The sequence below is a fragment of the Galendromus occidentalis genome, unplaced genomic scaffold (genome assembly GCF_000255335.2).
Source record: "Galendromus occidentalis unplaced genomic scaffold, Mocc_1.1 scf7180000076440, whole genome shotgun sequence".
NCBI classification, from domain to species: Eukaryota; Metazoa; Arthropoda; class Arachnida; order Mesostigmata; family Phytoseiidae; genus Galendromus; species Galendromus occidentalis.
This window is the reverse complement of record NW_003804429.1, coordinates 366,990-381,508: the sequence shown is the minus strand read 5'-3', so window position 1 is coordinate 381,508 and position 14,519 is coordinate 366,990. Positions and strand designations below refer to the sequence as shown.

The 14,519-nt window shown below is 50.5% G+C and overlaps 1 protein-coding gene across 1 annotated transcript; it reads right to left on the bottom strand.

Annotated features, from left to right (window-relative positions):
- Positions 1–2,943: 2,943 nt before the first annotated feature.
- On the bottom strand, positions 2,944–14,172 carry Nost (Nostrin). The gene is made up of 11 exons (XM_029113232.1): positions 13,969–14,172; positions 12,625–12,793; positions 8,127–8,212; positions 6,145–6,225; positions 5,956–6,018; positions 5,783–5,864; positions 4,779–5,005; positions 4,333–4,603; positions 3,809–4,232; positions 3,638–3,700; positions 2,944–3,342 (listed from the first exon to the last, which is right to left on the bottom strand). Exons 2-11 carry the CDS (start codon positions 12,664–12,666, stop codon positions 3,008–3,010), a joined length of 1,674 nt encoding a protein of 557 aa, XP_028969065.1. The 5' UTR covers positions 12,667–12,793; positions 13,969–14,172; the 3' UTR covers positions 2,944–3,007.
- Between the last annotated feature and the right edge of the window lie 347 nt (positions 14,173–14,519).

Below are 14,519 nucleotides of genomic sequence, written 5' to 3'. Positions count from 1 at the left end.
GGTTTTCTGTATCATCATTCATTGTCAAATAACAAGCATCCAAGAACATTTGAATAAAATTCAAGATCGAAATCACTGCCGTTCGGATATAGCGGAAGGGAGAGGCGGAATCATTCCTAAGGACGCAGCCCGGGGCGTCGGTGCAGGTTCATTCTTCTCACCACTGTACTTCGTTGCAGAAATCACTGAGTTTGTACGAGTTGACTAGAACGAACAGCACGAAGCTGAGCAAGCCTCCTTTCTTCCCGACCAGTTTGCTCACGTAGTGAAGAAACCTCAAGAACTTCATGGGACTCAGCAGGAGCTCGACGAGGACCGTCATTGCGACCGTAACTCTTCAGGGGGTTTTCAGTGAAAACCCGTGAGGTTCATGTGTTGGGAGACGGCAGGGCCCTCTGCTCGATGTGTTCCCTCGGAGAGAAGCGGATCTGTTGAGTCCTCTGTTCTCACAGCCAGTAATTTCAGATCTTCTCGAGATGAATCCCATCCAGCATGAGCCGCGCCGAACGACTGACTGAGCAAAGTGCGTTCAGAGACCTTGGTGCTTCCCTCTCTCAAACCGGCGTCGGTCGGTTTTACCACTTGACTACACCTGAAGTAATCATTCAACAGAAGTCAGAAAATTGCAGCTTCCCCTCAATCGGAAGTTCTCGTCAACGTCGGAATGAGCCGATCACAATATTCAAGATCCGTCGGCGGACTCCGATTAATGTGAAGACGGCCTCCGCCAGGGAAAGTGATTCGGAATATGAGCTGAGAGTATGAGCTGATCTCTCAGCACATCGAGACGTGCGCCCTACAGCGAGAAGCTGTCAAGATTGATCCGTGCTCTTCGATTTTTTATCTCTCTATCGACCTCTGAAGCGAGCTCTGCCGGGGAGTTTCGAACGGGAGAGAGCGTTCCCTTGCCGTCTTTCGATGCGACAAGATTTTTCGTTCGGATGCCGCTTGATCTAGCTCGGACAGAATTTTGGAACACGTCCGGTGAGAGATGGCTCTCAGCCATCGAAAACATCTCGCGTTGTTTTTCGTAGCCCGGTGCGCCAGCGTGGCGAGAGGTCATCGGAAGTGCGTAATTGTCGAAGAACATTTGCATTTCCAGTGTATCCGGATTCGCCGGTTGGTTTGCTCTCTCCGCGGGAGGAGGGACCCGACGCCAATGAGAAAAGTACGCTTAATCGGTTCGCTCTCCGGCTTGAGTTCCATTCGAACTATCTTCTTCCCTCCGCGGGAAAACGCGCCCTATCATGCGGCGCACAGTGGGGCAGAATGCGAAAATAGGAGGAAAAAATTCAAGTCAGCGATTCCGCTTTTTGAGCGACGAACATCCTCATCGACTCCTTGAAACTCGGGAGGCACATCAATCTTGTCAATATTTTGATCCACGAGTGCGTAACGAACAGCTGAAGTGACCCTGAGAACACCTCCCGATCCAGACGTTGAAGTGGTCGTTGGAGTGCTCCGCGGAAAAAACGAGATCAGCTGTCGATTTGGAGAAAGAACTTGCCAGTGAGCTTGATTGAGTCGAGATGAATGTTCAATGCAACATCCGGGGACAATATGAGATCTTTAAGATACCTAGTGAATTTCATGAAGACTTGTCATTTCTTCGGGATATGTGTCAACTTTCACATAGGTAGAAGTACACGCTCTTCCTGAGTCTTCCTCCAGGGAGAAGCTGAAAAATGCTCTCCGATCTCTCCTCTTCCCGATTCAGTTCTCAAACCCTGCTTTTTCGATGCAGAAGTTGAGTCCTGGAATCTCTCGCAGGTGTACAAATCAAAGTGTCTCGCTTCGAATTTTTCGATGATTGGCAGGCTTGCGAGAATGGGAGGAACTTAGATCTCCTCGAGAAGGTTTTGTTAGCCCGAGTGGAACTCGAGATTGAGGACTCCCCATCATTAAGACGATCTTTGAGTAAACACGCATCCATCTTACGCCGGAGATACAACGGAAGTTGTCGTAGTCGTACAATTTTTTTGGAGAAGAACGCCAAGTGGCTCGGTCAAAACCCCATCATTACCCTGAGATTACATCATTACGGCCCGCCTCGAATCCATCCCGCCGACTCCGAGGGTTGGTCGCCCTCATCATCACCCCCTTATCGGTGAGCTTGGACGATTTGAAAAAAACAGCAAAATAATTTTTTCAACCTATTTTCGCATTCTGCCCCACTGTGCGGCGTTCAAGATGCGGGGATGATGGCCCCGGCCGGCGCGGAGTTTCTGACGCGACGCTCGACGATTGCGGCTTACCAATGACTACGACAATCGGTTCGGATTCGATCAGAGCCTGCTGTTCTTGATCGTTCCGTCGGAGGAATCGAAAGAAAAATCAACCCACCTCCCCCAGAGGGAGAGGCGTGCTTATAGAATCACAGAATTATTTGATTTCCATAACCGAGGGTTTTTCCCCCCGATTACCGGACTCCATTGACTACAAATATTCTGCTTGATCCGACCGCAAGCTCCGAGCACGCCAATCGATAGAAGAGTTTCTAATGCCAGATTCACTATCAGGTCTCTATCCTAGCTCGATTCTGCGAATTCACGCTCGACTCTACCACGATCCGGCGACTCGCCACAAGCCGATGTCTTCGCGAAGCCCTACAGCAGTCTTGACAAACGAATCTGTAGAACTATTTGACGCCGCCCGAAGCCCCGTTCCTTGAGCGAACGGAGGTTGCGACGAACAGGTGTGGGCAGACCAAGATCGTGGAAGGAAGCCTCTCCGACTGCAATTATCAGGCGAGCGCAGCCGAGTGCTACAGCTGCTTAGATTCCGTACGCAGCATCCTCCTTGAGAAGCGTCCCGGCATCCGAGCCGGGCGCGAGAGTCCAATCTGTCCCGCGGCCCCACCTGCTGCATGGGCACTACCTATGCTTCGGATTTTTCCATAGTCGGGCACAGCTAGTACGAATAATGACCCGACTCGTCACTATGTTTATTCGGAATTCGAGCAGAAATCACATTATTGCAGTTGGAGGGCCAGCTCGATTCCTTCGTTTCATACGTGAGCGTCTTCGACGTAGGTTGCCGGGAAATGGCCTCGACGGAGGATTCCTGCTTTCAGAGTCTCTCCGAACCACCAACCATCTTCGCTCTTTCGGATGACCGTGACTATGTCGCCCTGTTTGAGTGAGAGCTCCCCGGATTCTGTGGCATCGAAATCATATAAAACTTTACATTGAGAGAACGATTCTGAGTTCTGGGGCGGTCGCCCCTTGGACGACTGTGACTTCAGCGAGCTAATGCTGCTGGGACGCGGGAAATTGCTCTCGTAGATGGGGTTGTCGGACATTCGGTTCGGAACTTCGGTCAGCTCGTCCTCGGAGAATTCCCCTTCTGCGGAAAAGGATAGGTTAGAAGAATCACACCTCTCCACCCTGCGCTGCCCGCATTTCTATTGCAGTAAAAGCTCGTTACTACGAACAAGAAGGGACCGACGAAACTAGTTCGTTGTACCGAGTTTTCGCTGTAACGAATGCCGCTGAACACCATCTCTATGGCGAGCTGGCCAAAGGAGGAGAAATTCCTTGTTCGTTGTACCGAGAAATTCGTTGTAATGGGGGTCGTTATAACGAGCTTTCACTGTATTCGAGATTCATGCAAAATCGAATCACGTCTCTCCACTGACCATCTTCAAAATCCGATCCGTACGCGCTGTTCACAACGACGTCTGATTCCCCTGAATGGATGCCTAGAAATATTAGAAAACGTCACGGGGTGAATATTCCGATCGGAGAGGATCCTCTCGGTAGGATTCGAGGAGGATCACCGTGAATATTATCGGACGGAGCTTCCCCACCTTCTGAATTATCGGAGTTCTGTGAGTCCGTTCGTTCGGCGTCGAGTCCACCTCTGGCGATCCACGTCGGTATCTTCAAAATACTCTGCGGATGACCCTGCTTGTCCCTGTGCTGTTCGATGTGGGCGCTCAGCGGATGGGAGGGACGTAGTTGACCGTCTAGACTCAGAAGCACGCATTGGATTTTATACCGTGTCGCTTCGAGGAAGGCCAACGTCTGCTTGAGCTGCCGTAACTTCTCTCGCACATCGGCCTGAGCTCCTTCATCACCGAAGCGCGGTGTTTCCTGGAACACCCTGGCCAGGCTCTCCACGCCCTCTCGGCCCTTCCGTTCCATTTCGAGATCCCTCATGATCATCATGAGAAATTTCTCGAGGGACTCCTTCCGCCTATCCAATTGCATCTGATTTGAGAGATCCTCAGCCTGTGGGAGATAAGATTCGATGTTAAGCTCGGGGGACGCATGACCATGGACCGAGAGCATCAAGTGAAACCCGGCTCGATGATGAAATTACGGAACTCACGAAGAAATCCGGAAGGTGCTGCTCTGGGACGTTCGGTGCTGTGCCTTTGCGTCGAACGATTTCCAGGATGTCGTTCGCGGGGCTGACGTTCCCTGTACTCCGCTCCAGCCTCTCCACGCAACTGGATGTTGCAGGACCGACTAGAGATAGGCTGAACGTATACCTCTGTACGGCTTCAACGAGACCAGTCAATCGATCCTTCTCCATGAGTTCGAAGCTTCGCGCGCAGTCATACATGGAAGCTTCCCACTCCTGTCTGCTCCTCTCAGCACTGGAAGTTCAGATTGAATGAGTCCCGCCACCCAGCATCGCTTTCGGGACACTTGGAAAAATTTCCGGCAAATGGATTCCTATGATCACGATTCAGCGATGATATTCATCAGAGGAAGAATGAGTGATGAGGAAAGCAATGACCTCTTCTTCAGGGGGTTCATGCGGAAACTTACGCCAGGCAGCTTTGGTAATATAAAACGTCTGACTTCACGAGGCTTTCCTCGGCCTTTGCTTTTTTGGCCTGCATTTTGGCGAGTTCTTTTTCAGTTGAGGTGCTTTCGACGTCCCGATGGAGTCGTTCCACGTCCCGCTGATTCTGATAAGTCTGTCTCTTGAATTTGAGCTCCTCAGCTCGTTTGTCTTGGAATGCCTTCTGTTTCTTGTCTACCCCGTTTTCTAACTGCAAAACGATCCGAAAACGGTGTCCCGCTTAGATACGACACAATGATGCTCTATCGAATTTAATTCTCTGCACGTCAATCGTTACGGCGTCGACGGAACACAGTCCGGGACCCGTCACAGCCGAAAGCGATCACGATATCAGGGCTTTGCAATCTTTCGGAAATGCAATGTTATTGAAGTTTATATCACACAGCCTTCTCTGACTACGTCAATCGAATGATTCGCGCGTGAAGGCTCGTTGGTTCCTTCGTTCGTTCATTTGCCTGTCCGAAATCCTCTATTCGCGGTTGGGAACGATCGTATGGGAATAGCCGTCATTCGGGGAAGCCCGCCGGGTGAGAAACAGAGCCGGTATTTTTTTACCAACAACCCTCATCACGGATCGATCTAATTCGAAATATTTGAAAATTCAAACACTCAGAAATATCTGGCGCCTGCCACGACGAATCCGGAGGTCCTCCGTGTCTGAGTCAAAGAGACGAGAACCTTTCCGCGATGCCAAAGCTCCGTTAAAAATGTGCTCGTTTTCCACGGAGGGGTGCGTCGTTCGCGAAGCGGACAACAACCGTGAGTGGCTGAAGGTTCTCACCCGACGCAACATCTTCAAAACCAAGAGCCCAAGAAGGAAGACAAGAACCCGCCGTCATGAGCTAGAGCGGTTTGGAACGACTAAATTATTTTCTGAAGATTTCTGAAAGGTGCCTGACACAGAGGGAGAGGGTTGGTCGGGTCCGAGCTCATGACCCCTGTTTCTTCAAGATATGCATGTACTCACGTTTTTCCGAGTTTTAGCCTGGTTCTCACAGAGATGTCGCACAGGTTTGACCACCTCCTCCGTCAACGACAGGGAGAACGCTCTGGGGAAATTGGGCAGAAAATCAACATTCATCTACCGGAGTTCATGATAGAGTTCCGAAAGCTTGACCATGTCTGAGAATTGATACGAACCGATGGGTCTCGGCCTCAACTTCCATCTGGACGGAAACATTGCACCACGCGTTCGCACTCGACCTACAGAGCGAAACCCATCGGTGATTATTGGCTAGCGCTTAGGGACGCCTATTATTAGGGACGCTTCGTTTGGGGCCTTTGAGGAACAAATTATCGTTCACGAAAATAGAGCAAAGTTCGACTCACCCGAAATTATCTTTTGCGGCTTTGCTCAGTTTGACTGCGAGCTTGAAGAGACTTTTAGCGTAATGTGTTTCAAGTTCAGACCTAGAAAAAAGTGTCGCGCTTGAATTTTCTCCAGCTCGAAACGGGACTTCAGATCGAGTTTCCATCGGAATATGGATCCTAGAAGAAGCTATTCATTTGGCTCTTTTATTAGATTCATATTTTATTCCATTCATATATCTGCCGATGGAATCGTAAGGCGAAAACAATATCCCCATCGCACCTCTATACTCATCATCTGGGTTCACACATATCGTTGCTAGTGAGAGAGTCGTCGGCGTCAAGGGTATCGATTGCAGCACAGAGCCGATGCGGCGAGACCGTCGGACAGTAAATATCATTCGGAAGCGTCCAGAGTGGAAATTTGACGCCGTTTCTGCTCGGCTCGAAAAGCATCCACCCCTGGCTCCAGTCGATCCGAATCGAGTATGGCCTATTTTTCTGAAGCCCGGGACACATAATTTATTCTGTGGAGCATTCATCGTTGATTGAATGATCATCCATGAGTTTTGAAGTTGTCTTGATGGCGTGGAGCCAACGCCAGGAATCGAAACACTCGGTCTGGGGGTCTCGTAGGGTTCATCGGAAGGCAGAGAGGGTCCGGACAAGGACAGATCGGGCTCGTGGCCTCGACGGTGACGATGTTGCCGCGGTCGGGAATCTCTAGGACGGACCCGGTTGATACCTGGATCGAAGAGCCGAAGCGACTGTTCTAGTCCCAACTGGCCCTGAGCCGTGGCCCCGGCCGAAGAGTGTACCTGAATCGGATTCCCCAGTGCTCCGCGATGCCATCATTAGTTCTGTGATTCGCTATTCCGACGTCATTCGATCGGCGCTTTCAGGTTGTCACGCGTTGGGCAAAACGATTCAATATGCCGGAACATCGCGTATGAATGGCGCCTGATGTTCGCCCCCATCTTCAGTTCTGCCCCATCCCATGGCCTCCGATAACTCAAATCTTCATCAACTTTTCAAGCGAGAACGAGTGTGAATCCGCGAGAGCTGCGATACGATGCTGCCCACTGATCGGATGGCGAGAGATCCCTCCAATATTAACGAAGATTTTCCAGACGAGACCAGGAGGTCGAGACCAGATCGCGGACTTCAAGCTCTACTAGAGCTCCTGCGCTCTCAGAGAGACATTCTTCTCGGGAAAAACCGAAGTCCCTCACGGAAATGTTCAGATTTGGACGTTGTCTCTGGCCAAACACTCCTGATTGGAGTTCTGAGTATTTTGTCGCGCCGATGCGGGAAGGTTGTGCACCTCGACAGACCCGCCACTGAAGGCTTGGATGCAATAGATCCGCTCAGCAGCACAAGCCGCAGCATTGGCTTTTCGACGCGACTTCCGACTTCCATGATACCGATGAATTTACCTGGATAAGCGCTGAATGCGACAATGCAAACTACTCGATAAGAATGGTCATCACGGCAGAGGAGCAAATCATTCACTTTTCGCTTGAAACAACTAGGAATGAAGCAGTCCCTGACTCGAGGTGCGGGGTTCGGACTCTCCCTGAGGCTCCAGCGACCTCATCGCGTCTATTCATTAGTGAGTACCGGAGTTTCTGTCTACAGAGATCTTGTCGGTCGCATGAGAAATCCCTCCCTTCAAATGGACACCTGAACAGGCTGCTGTCAGCAGCGGAGCTGTGAGAAACGGTTAGTCGTCGAGAAGGTGCGTGAGAGGATGTCCCAAGCGAGCCGTCACGTTATATAATTTAATGACCTCCGAACTAAGAAAAGACCTCGTCCATCAAGCTTCCTAGTGCGCGGATATCCACGCTTGCAGGGGTGGGCAAACTTGGATATACAATGGTTGAAAGATCGCTCCGGACACCAACGAAAGCTTCTCGGGGATCGAAAACGCAGCTGATTGTGAGTGCCTCACTCGTGTGAAAAAGGGGGAGACTAGAAGATTTCCTGAAGATGCGATTGCTCACCTTTCGCTGAGGATATTTGCTATTTCTTTGGTGAACTCCGAGCCTTGCCTTACGATCTTTCGAAGTTCGTCAAATCCATTCGGACCCTGCATATGGAATGAATATTTTAATGCCTTCCAGAATCTCATGGCATCAGATGCCCCCTCCCCCGACCCACTGGCGGTATCGTGAGGAGTGTCAACAGAATTTTTCCCGACCGATGGAAATCGGCATCTCGATTCACCATCGATTGGGAATCACCCCGATTTTGTGCTAACAAGAGCGGCGAATCTGACCATGAGTGATTCGCGCCATCAATGTCCAAGTTTCCGAAGATTCGAATCGGATTTTCCCTTCGATGCTTTTACTGCTTCGAGTGAGGACGACAATTCTTCTGAGGGGATGACCTGATCTGAGCCAGTCGGATTACAGATATCGTTCCGTGGAGCCGAATATTAAGCGTGGACGCTCGCTCAGCGAAACGGACACATCAAAGGGCACCAGAAACACCTGCTGGCCATCGGCCGCCTACCCAATAATGTCAACAGCTCGATCAGCGGATGGCCAGCGATACCACAGATGTTATATTTGAGCTTTCGAAAGGAGCATTCCACTATTTACGAAGGGAGGAAAGAACTTCTTGAATTGAAGGGTCCAAGGACTTTGAGGATCACGAATCATGGAACAGATGTGAGCTCGATGGAGTGATTCGAGCATCGCGGATCCATCTTGAGCTCGAGAGAGAGTAGACTGCAGATCAGTACTCCGTATTCAGAAACGACTTCGCCACGCCATGATCGGGTTGGAAATCAGAAGACACGGAGCGGTGCTCAGAAGTTAGTCCAGAACAAAAGATCATTAGAAATTGTCTAGAAAATTCACCCTACTGGAAACAATGAGCTCGCGTGTTCTCGATTGTTCCGAATGCGAAGGAAACCCTCCGAGAGCAACAATCCCGCCACGATTTTTTTCTTTTGAAACATGCCGACTGAGAATTGTCTATTTGTGAAAACATTCTCCTCGGACAATGAAGCTATCGGCCCGAAGTTCAGAAGCTGGCGCTAAGAGGCCCCTCCCGGTGTGTCACCCTCGGAGCTCCGTGGAAAGGCTCATTTCATCTCAGCCCCCGCGGGAGAGGCTCGAATCCGTAGAGCGATATTTCATAATATAGGTTGCGACAAGATATTCCGAACGGGTAGTCCGGAGTGGTCGAGAAGGAGCTGGCTGAGGCCAACGCTCGACCAGAACGCGAAAAAGCTCCTATCGAGACATGAAACCTAGCACTGTGCTTCGGAGACGTTCTCATCGAGTCAACTTAGTCGTAAGTTTGTCGAAAGGGCGAAAACGTGGTCTACGGCCAGCTGGTCATCGCCCAGATCTGAGCCCCGGTGAGTATACATCTGTTCAACGATTGGTCCAACGTCCGCGATGAAAAAAACATGAGCTGCATACATCGTTCCTATCGGGGACCAGAGAAATTACGGATTCGATCCGAAAAAAAACAGTCCATTGAACGGGAACTCCGGTCATATGCTGGAAGAGCTCGCTGCCAGTGAGCTCCGGGAATTCTGATCCAGGTATGCGTCCTTCTAACGCACCTGGGCGAGCAAAGGGTTCGAGAGTCGGGGTTTGGCCTTCCAGACCCTTGAAGCCATGATGGTGATCGGAAACGGAGAATTCGCACTAAAGCTGGACATGACTCCATTGGAAATCTTGAGTCAAAAGAAAGACTCGTCGTTTCCGACCGAGGGACGCCGCCACGATTTTTCGACCCTCGAAGAATGGAGCCTTGTACGCGGATAAGCGAGTCGCCGACCGGACCCTAGGCTCGATTCGTAGAATTGACGGAAGGAAGCGAGTCTTGCTGTCAGTGAACCTACATCCTCGTCGTTCAGGAATTCATAGGACAGCCGAAGAGAGAGTCGGAAGCGATTCTCGCTCCGGAAAAAGCCTTCAAGCTCGTGATATTTTTCCTTCCCTTCTGTCTTCGTCGACAGACCGCAAACTCAGAGGTAGACTCTCGATTCCGCTAAGAAAAGACGGTACGACTCGCGACATCCATTACCTGAGAACAGATCGCTTCTCCAACAATACGGCTTCGGTTTTGCGCTTGCTAGGCGAAACGGCTGGCTGCTTGCAAGACCCTTCACAAAAGTGAGATTTCTAGACACTTCCGCGCCGAATGAGATTCAATTCCCTCTCCCACAACGAATTCTTCACGCGCGCGACGTCGAAGCACACCGAATCGTAATTTCGATACTGATAGGTGATCGTGACGCTTGTCCAAAAACTATCAGGAGTATCACTCAGGCTCGCGACCCTGCTCGCGGCTTGGAAATAAATTGAAATCATTGCCTGCTTCAGCGGTGGTTTTCGCACGGGGCACCGATCACTCGTCGCGATTCCGGGCTGGCAGTTTCGCATCGCTAAACAAACGACAATTTTTTTCACATATCATCAACTGAGCTGAGATTCCTTCTTTCGGCTCGGCAGGTTCTCCGTTTTCTTTCCCCGACCAGCTCTCACCGTCAGATGAGCATAATGATGATGAAGACGACGGCGGCGGCTGCAGAATGTTGAAGATTTTTCTCAAGAACGGCATCGTCGCGTTGACCGAAATGTCGACCAAGTCTGTCAGGTGGCAGAGACAATCGCAGCTTCGCGGTGATAATCAGCGATTCGCGATGTCTGCCGGCCGGATATAGACACCCTTGAACGGAATCGATTCCGACACCGGAGTCGAATCGTTTCTCTCACATCAGCTGGGGATCCTACGATTAAGTGGGATCCGATCGATGCCACCGCAAGATCGAATCATAGGCTATCTATCGTTGGATCCGGAAAAACGTCGCCGAGTCAATTATCATCATGAAATTCGGAAACGAGTCTCAGATGAGAAGTTCCGCAGCAGACTTTCGCTCTGTGAAGATCTCCCATGACAATTCATGGAAGATTCTATACGAAGACATTGGAGATCTCCGCCGATGACGCGGAACAGGAGTCGACGATGTTTGAAGTCCAAGTTTCCCACCGCTTGCGACCGACATAATCGATAGAGCCACAAGAGATTTCAGACTCCTTCACTCAACCAATTCTGTTCGCCTCTTCAATTAGGCCGGCATCCATCGGAGGCATGTCCACGAGGTGGAAACGGGGTCCATCCCGGGAATCGCCGAGAGTCGCTACGAAAAAATCCCCCGAAAGAGCAACACTTTTTGTTAGAGTGTTGTTCCGCCAAGAGACTTCCGCCGGGGCCGTTTTTAGCAGTCGGGCGACGAATCATCTTTTGTCGGAGGCGTTAGCGCTAAAAGTACCCGACTATTGCTAGCGGCTATCGGGAGGCGGTGAAATACCAGATATTGCGAGACTTTCATATATTATATATGCGACAAGCTTCTTCCCCTTGGAGCCCGGAGCTGTGTCGGCATAGCTCAGAACCCCACTTCAGATCTCTTCCGATCTGACTGCATGGGTCATCACGTCGAATTCGCTAAGCCGCTGTGGCCTCGCAACTAAGTGAGTGGTCCCGTACTCAATGTGGGTATGAGAATGACTCAAGCCCTTCAACCTCGCTCGAAACTCCCCCTATCCTCGGGAGACTCAACCCGAGTTTTTTAAAGGCCACAGTCTTTGAGCGAATGCAATCTTCGAGATATCGTTCTATTTTCCATAATGTTCAGACCGGCTCTGGATTTCGAGACCGAGAAGGAGGGCTGACATTTTCTCAGGTCGAACGCTGTGTCGTTGATTCGTCACGATAGTAGTGAGTTCGATGATGTTTCTCCGTTCCGAAGCACATGTTACGATTTTCGAATTGAAGACTCCTAAGAATCGCAAACTCTGCCCGAGAGTTTCCAACGCAATCTTAGAGCACGACTGTCAATTGGTTTCTTATTTACCCAAGTGGTGTGACGCCCATATTCCGATGTAGGAGCATTGCCTAGTCAGCTACCCGGTCGACTGGCTAGCGAGCGTTTCCCCGCCCATGATGAATGGCCACAATAAAGTGGAAACCAAGGTCCACCGCTTGAAAGAGGAAGGAAACGCCACGGTATACATTTCTAGCCATAACGTCGCCGGTTCAGGGGTCAACAGCAGCCGGTGTGAATCAAATCTAGATCCAGCTGCTGCTTCTCGGCGGAGATCTACCTTATCAGCTGATCAATTTCCTGATGCTTTCGTATTCGTAGACAATGTACACGAGCGCTTTGACAGACACGCACCGTTTGAAAGTGTGTTTTCGGAAATTTATTTGGGGCTTCTTTCCTGCGTTCCTAGATATCGAAGAAACTGAGCAAAGGAAAGATCATCGCCAAGATCAGACCCATTCACGTCGCGTCTCCGCAATAACACTCCGGGAACCGTTTCATGTAACAGCGAACAACGGAGCTGTCTACAATTGAAGCAGCCTAGTGACGAGTGTTCCCTATCTTCTTCGATTTCTCCGACTGAACAACCGAGGGGCTGATAGCTCTCAATAGTCAGTAAACGCTAGTCGGAAGAGAGGCAAGAAACTCACCCAGAAAGCGTCCTTGAACTGGGTCACACTCCCGGAATTCATCTTGAATATCTTTCAAACAGATACTGAAGTGAATCGAGTCTCAACGTCCTCGGTGTGTAGTGGTTTACTCCTCGAAGTTTCCCATAACTCCGACTCCTCCGTCGATGCTCGGTCCTCGTCCTCAGGCCTAAGGGGAAACACTCGCGATTAGAAGCCTGGAAAGTTATCTATTTTCCGACAAATCTAGTGCATTGTTCGTGGATTCCGATATCGAGCTTAAGGCAGCAAGGTTCGCGACTCGCTCCGCGCCGTGGTCATCATCATCAATTTGATCGACAACATTAGAAGATTAAGAATTGCGAAATCCATTTGACCGCTCCATGTATCGGGGCCCTGCGAATGAGCGAAACCTTCTCGCTTGTTTGAAAGATAGCAATATGCGACCGTTGGAGATGAGGGCGGCACTTTTTTTTGAACGCAACAGGATCATTTCTCCCGTCCAATGTTCACCCAACGGATTCATTATGCGCTTCCCTCACTAAGTGTCCACTTGCAAAACCGACATCTCTGGATTTCCGTTACCGGTTTACTCTCATCGTCGTTTCTCTCACGCTATTGAGGCAGCTCAACGCCGCCAAGAAGGGTGACACTTTTTCCATCATGGACAACGGGGTTGCCCTTCTCTCGATTGGGATTCCCTTTTGCTCTCAATTATCCCGTTCGTAATAATAATGAGAGAATGACACAGCCCGGCAATCATTCGCTTCGCGCATATGCTCCCGAGATTCCAACTTACGCAACACATCGGGAAAACTGCTACAGCTCTGCTTGACGGTCGAATCGAACGAGAGAGCTCGGTCGTATTTAAAGAGAAACAATTCAAGGGCCGACAGCCTTCCAGATCTTCCAATGCAGCCAGCCAGCGAGCAGGCAAGCTCCATGAATCGCCACTCCCGGGCGGATCGTCGCAGAAAGACAAGCCACACCTGGATCGCGGGCTAGCGAACGATTCGAGTCAGGACGCGCTGTAGAAGTTGCAAGCGGCTCCCATGGCCCCGACAAGTTCGCGTCGCATGTGCGTAAGCGACTCGTATGCAGATGACGGCTTGCTATTCATTCGGGAGACACCACGAACTCACATCACAATTGAATTGCGATATTTCTGGTTGGCGCGCGCGCTTGAATAAACTCTGCCTCTCGTCACCGGATGCTCCCGGATCATGGAGGATGAATTTCCCCCGCAACAGAAACAGCCAGCCCGAGGACAGACATTTCGAATGATGGCCACGGCCCGAGTTGAGGATGGAGAACCGACTCCAGATCCCTGTGTTATCGGAGTGGGCAAGCTCGTTACGTACCCACCGATCCAAAGTCAAATTCGATGGGTCTCTCTAAAATCCTGCGGAAACACAGTATCCCAGAGTTTTCACTTGTTCTCACACTTTCGTTCACGAGCTCCGCACACGGAAGCAGAAACCACTAGAATGTTATAAAAAAAGACAGCCCCGCTCTTGGTGCTGTAACCACTAGTCGGTGACTACCGCCACCGTTCGAAATGCTAGTGTCAGTCGGCGCGGCGATGTTGTTGCTGCTCTTTGGACTGCTCTTCTCCCTTCGGGCAACGTCGCGCGGGTCCGTTACCGTTGTTGTCAGTTATACGAATAGACGCGAACGAGAGAGAAATCCCAACGACTGTTGCTGTCAGAGCCATCTGTCGGTGAACAGCATCGCTTCAAGCCGTGCGTCCAACCAAAAGTGCTTTGACGGCGGGGACGGCACTAACCCAAGGTTCCTGTAGAAGAGCCGGTTGCAGCACCGCGCCGTAAAACAAACACATGGTCGCATCTTCTTACCTTCGGTCGGTTCGTTACTTTCGAAAGATAGCGATGATGATGCTGCTAATTGTTTAGACA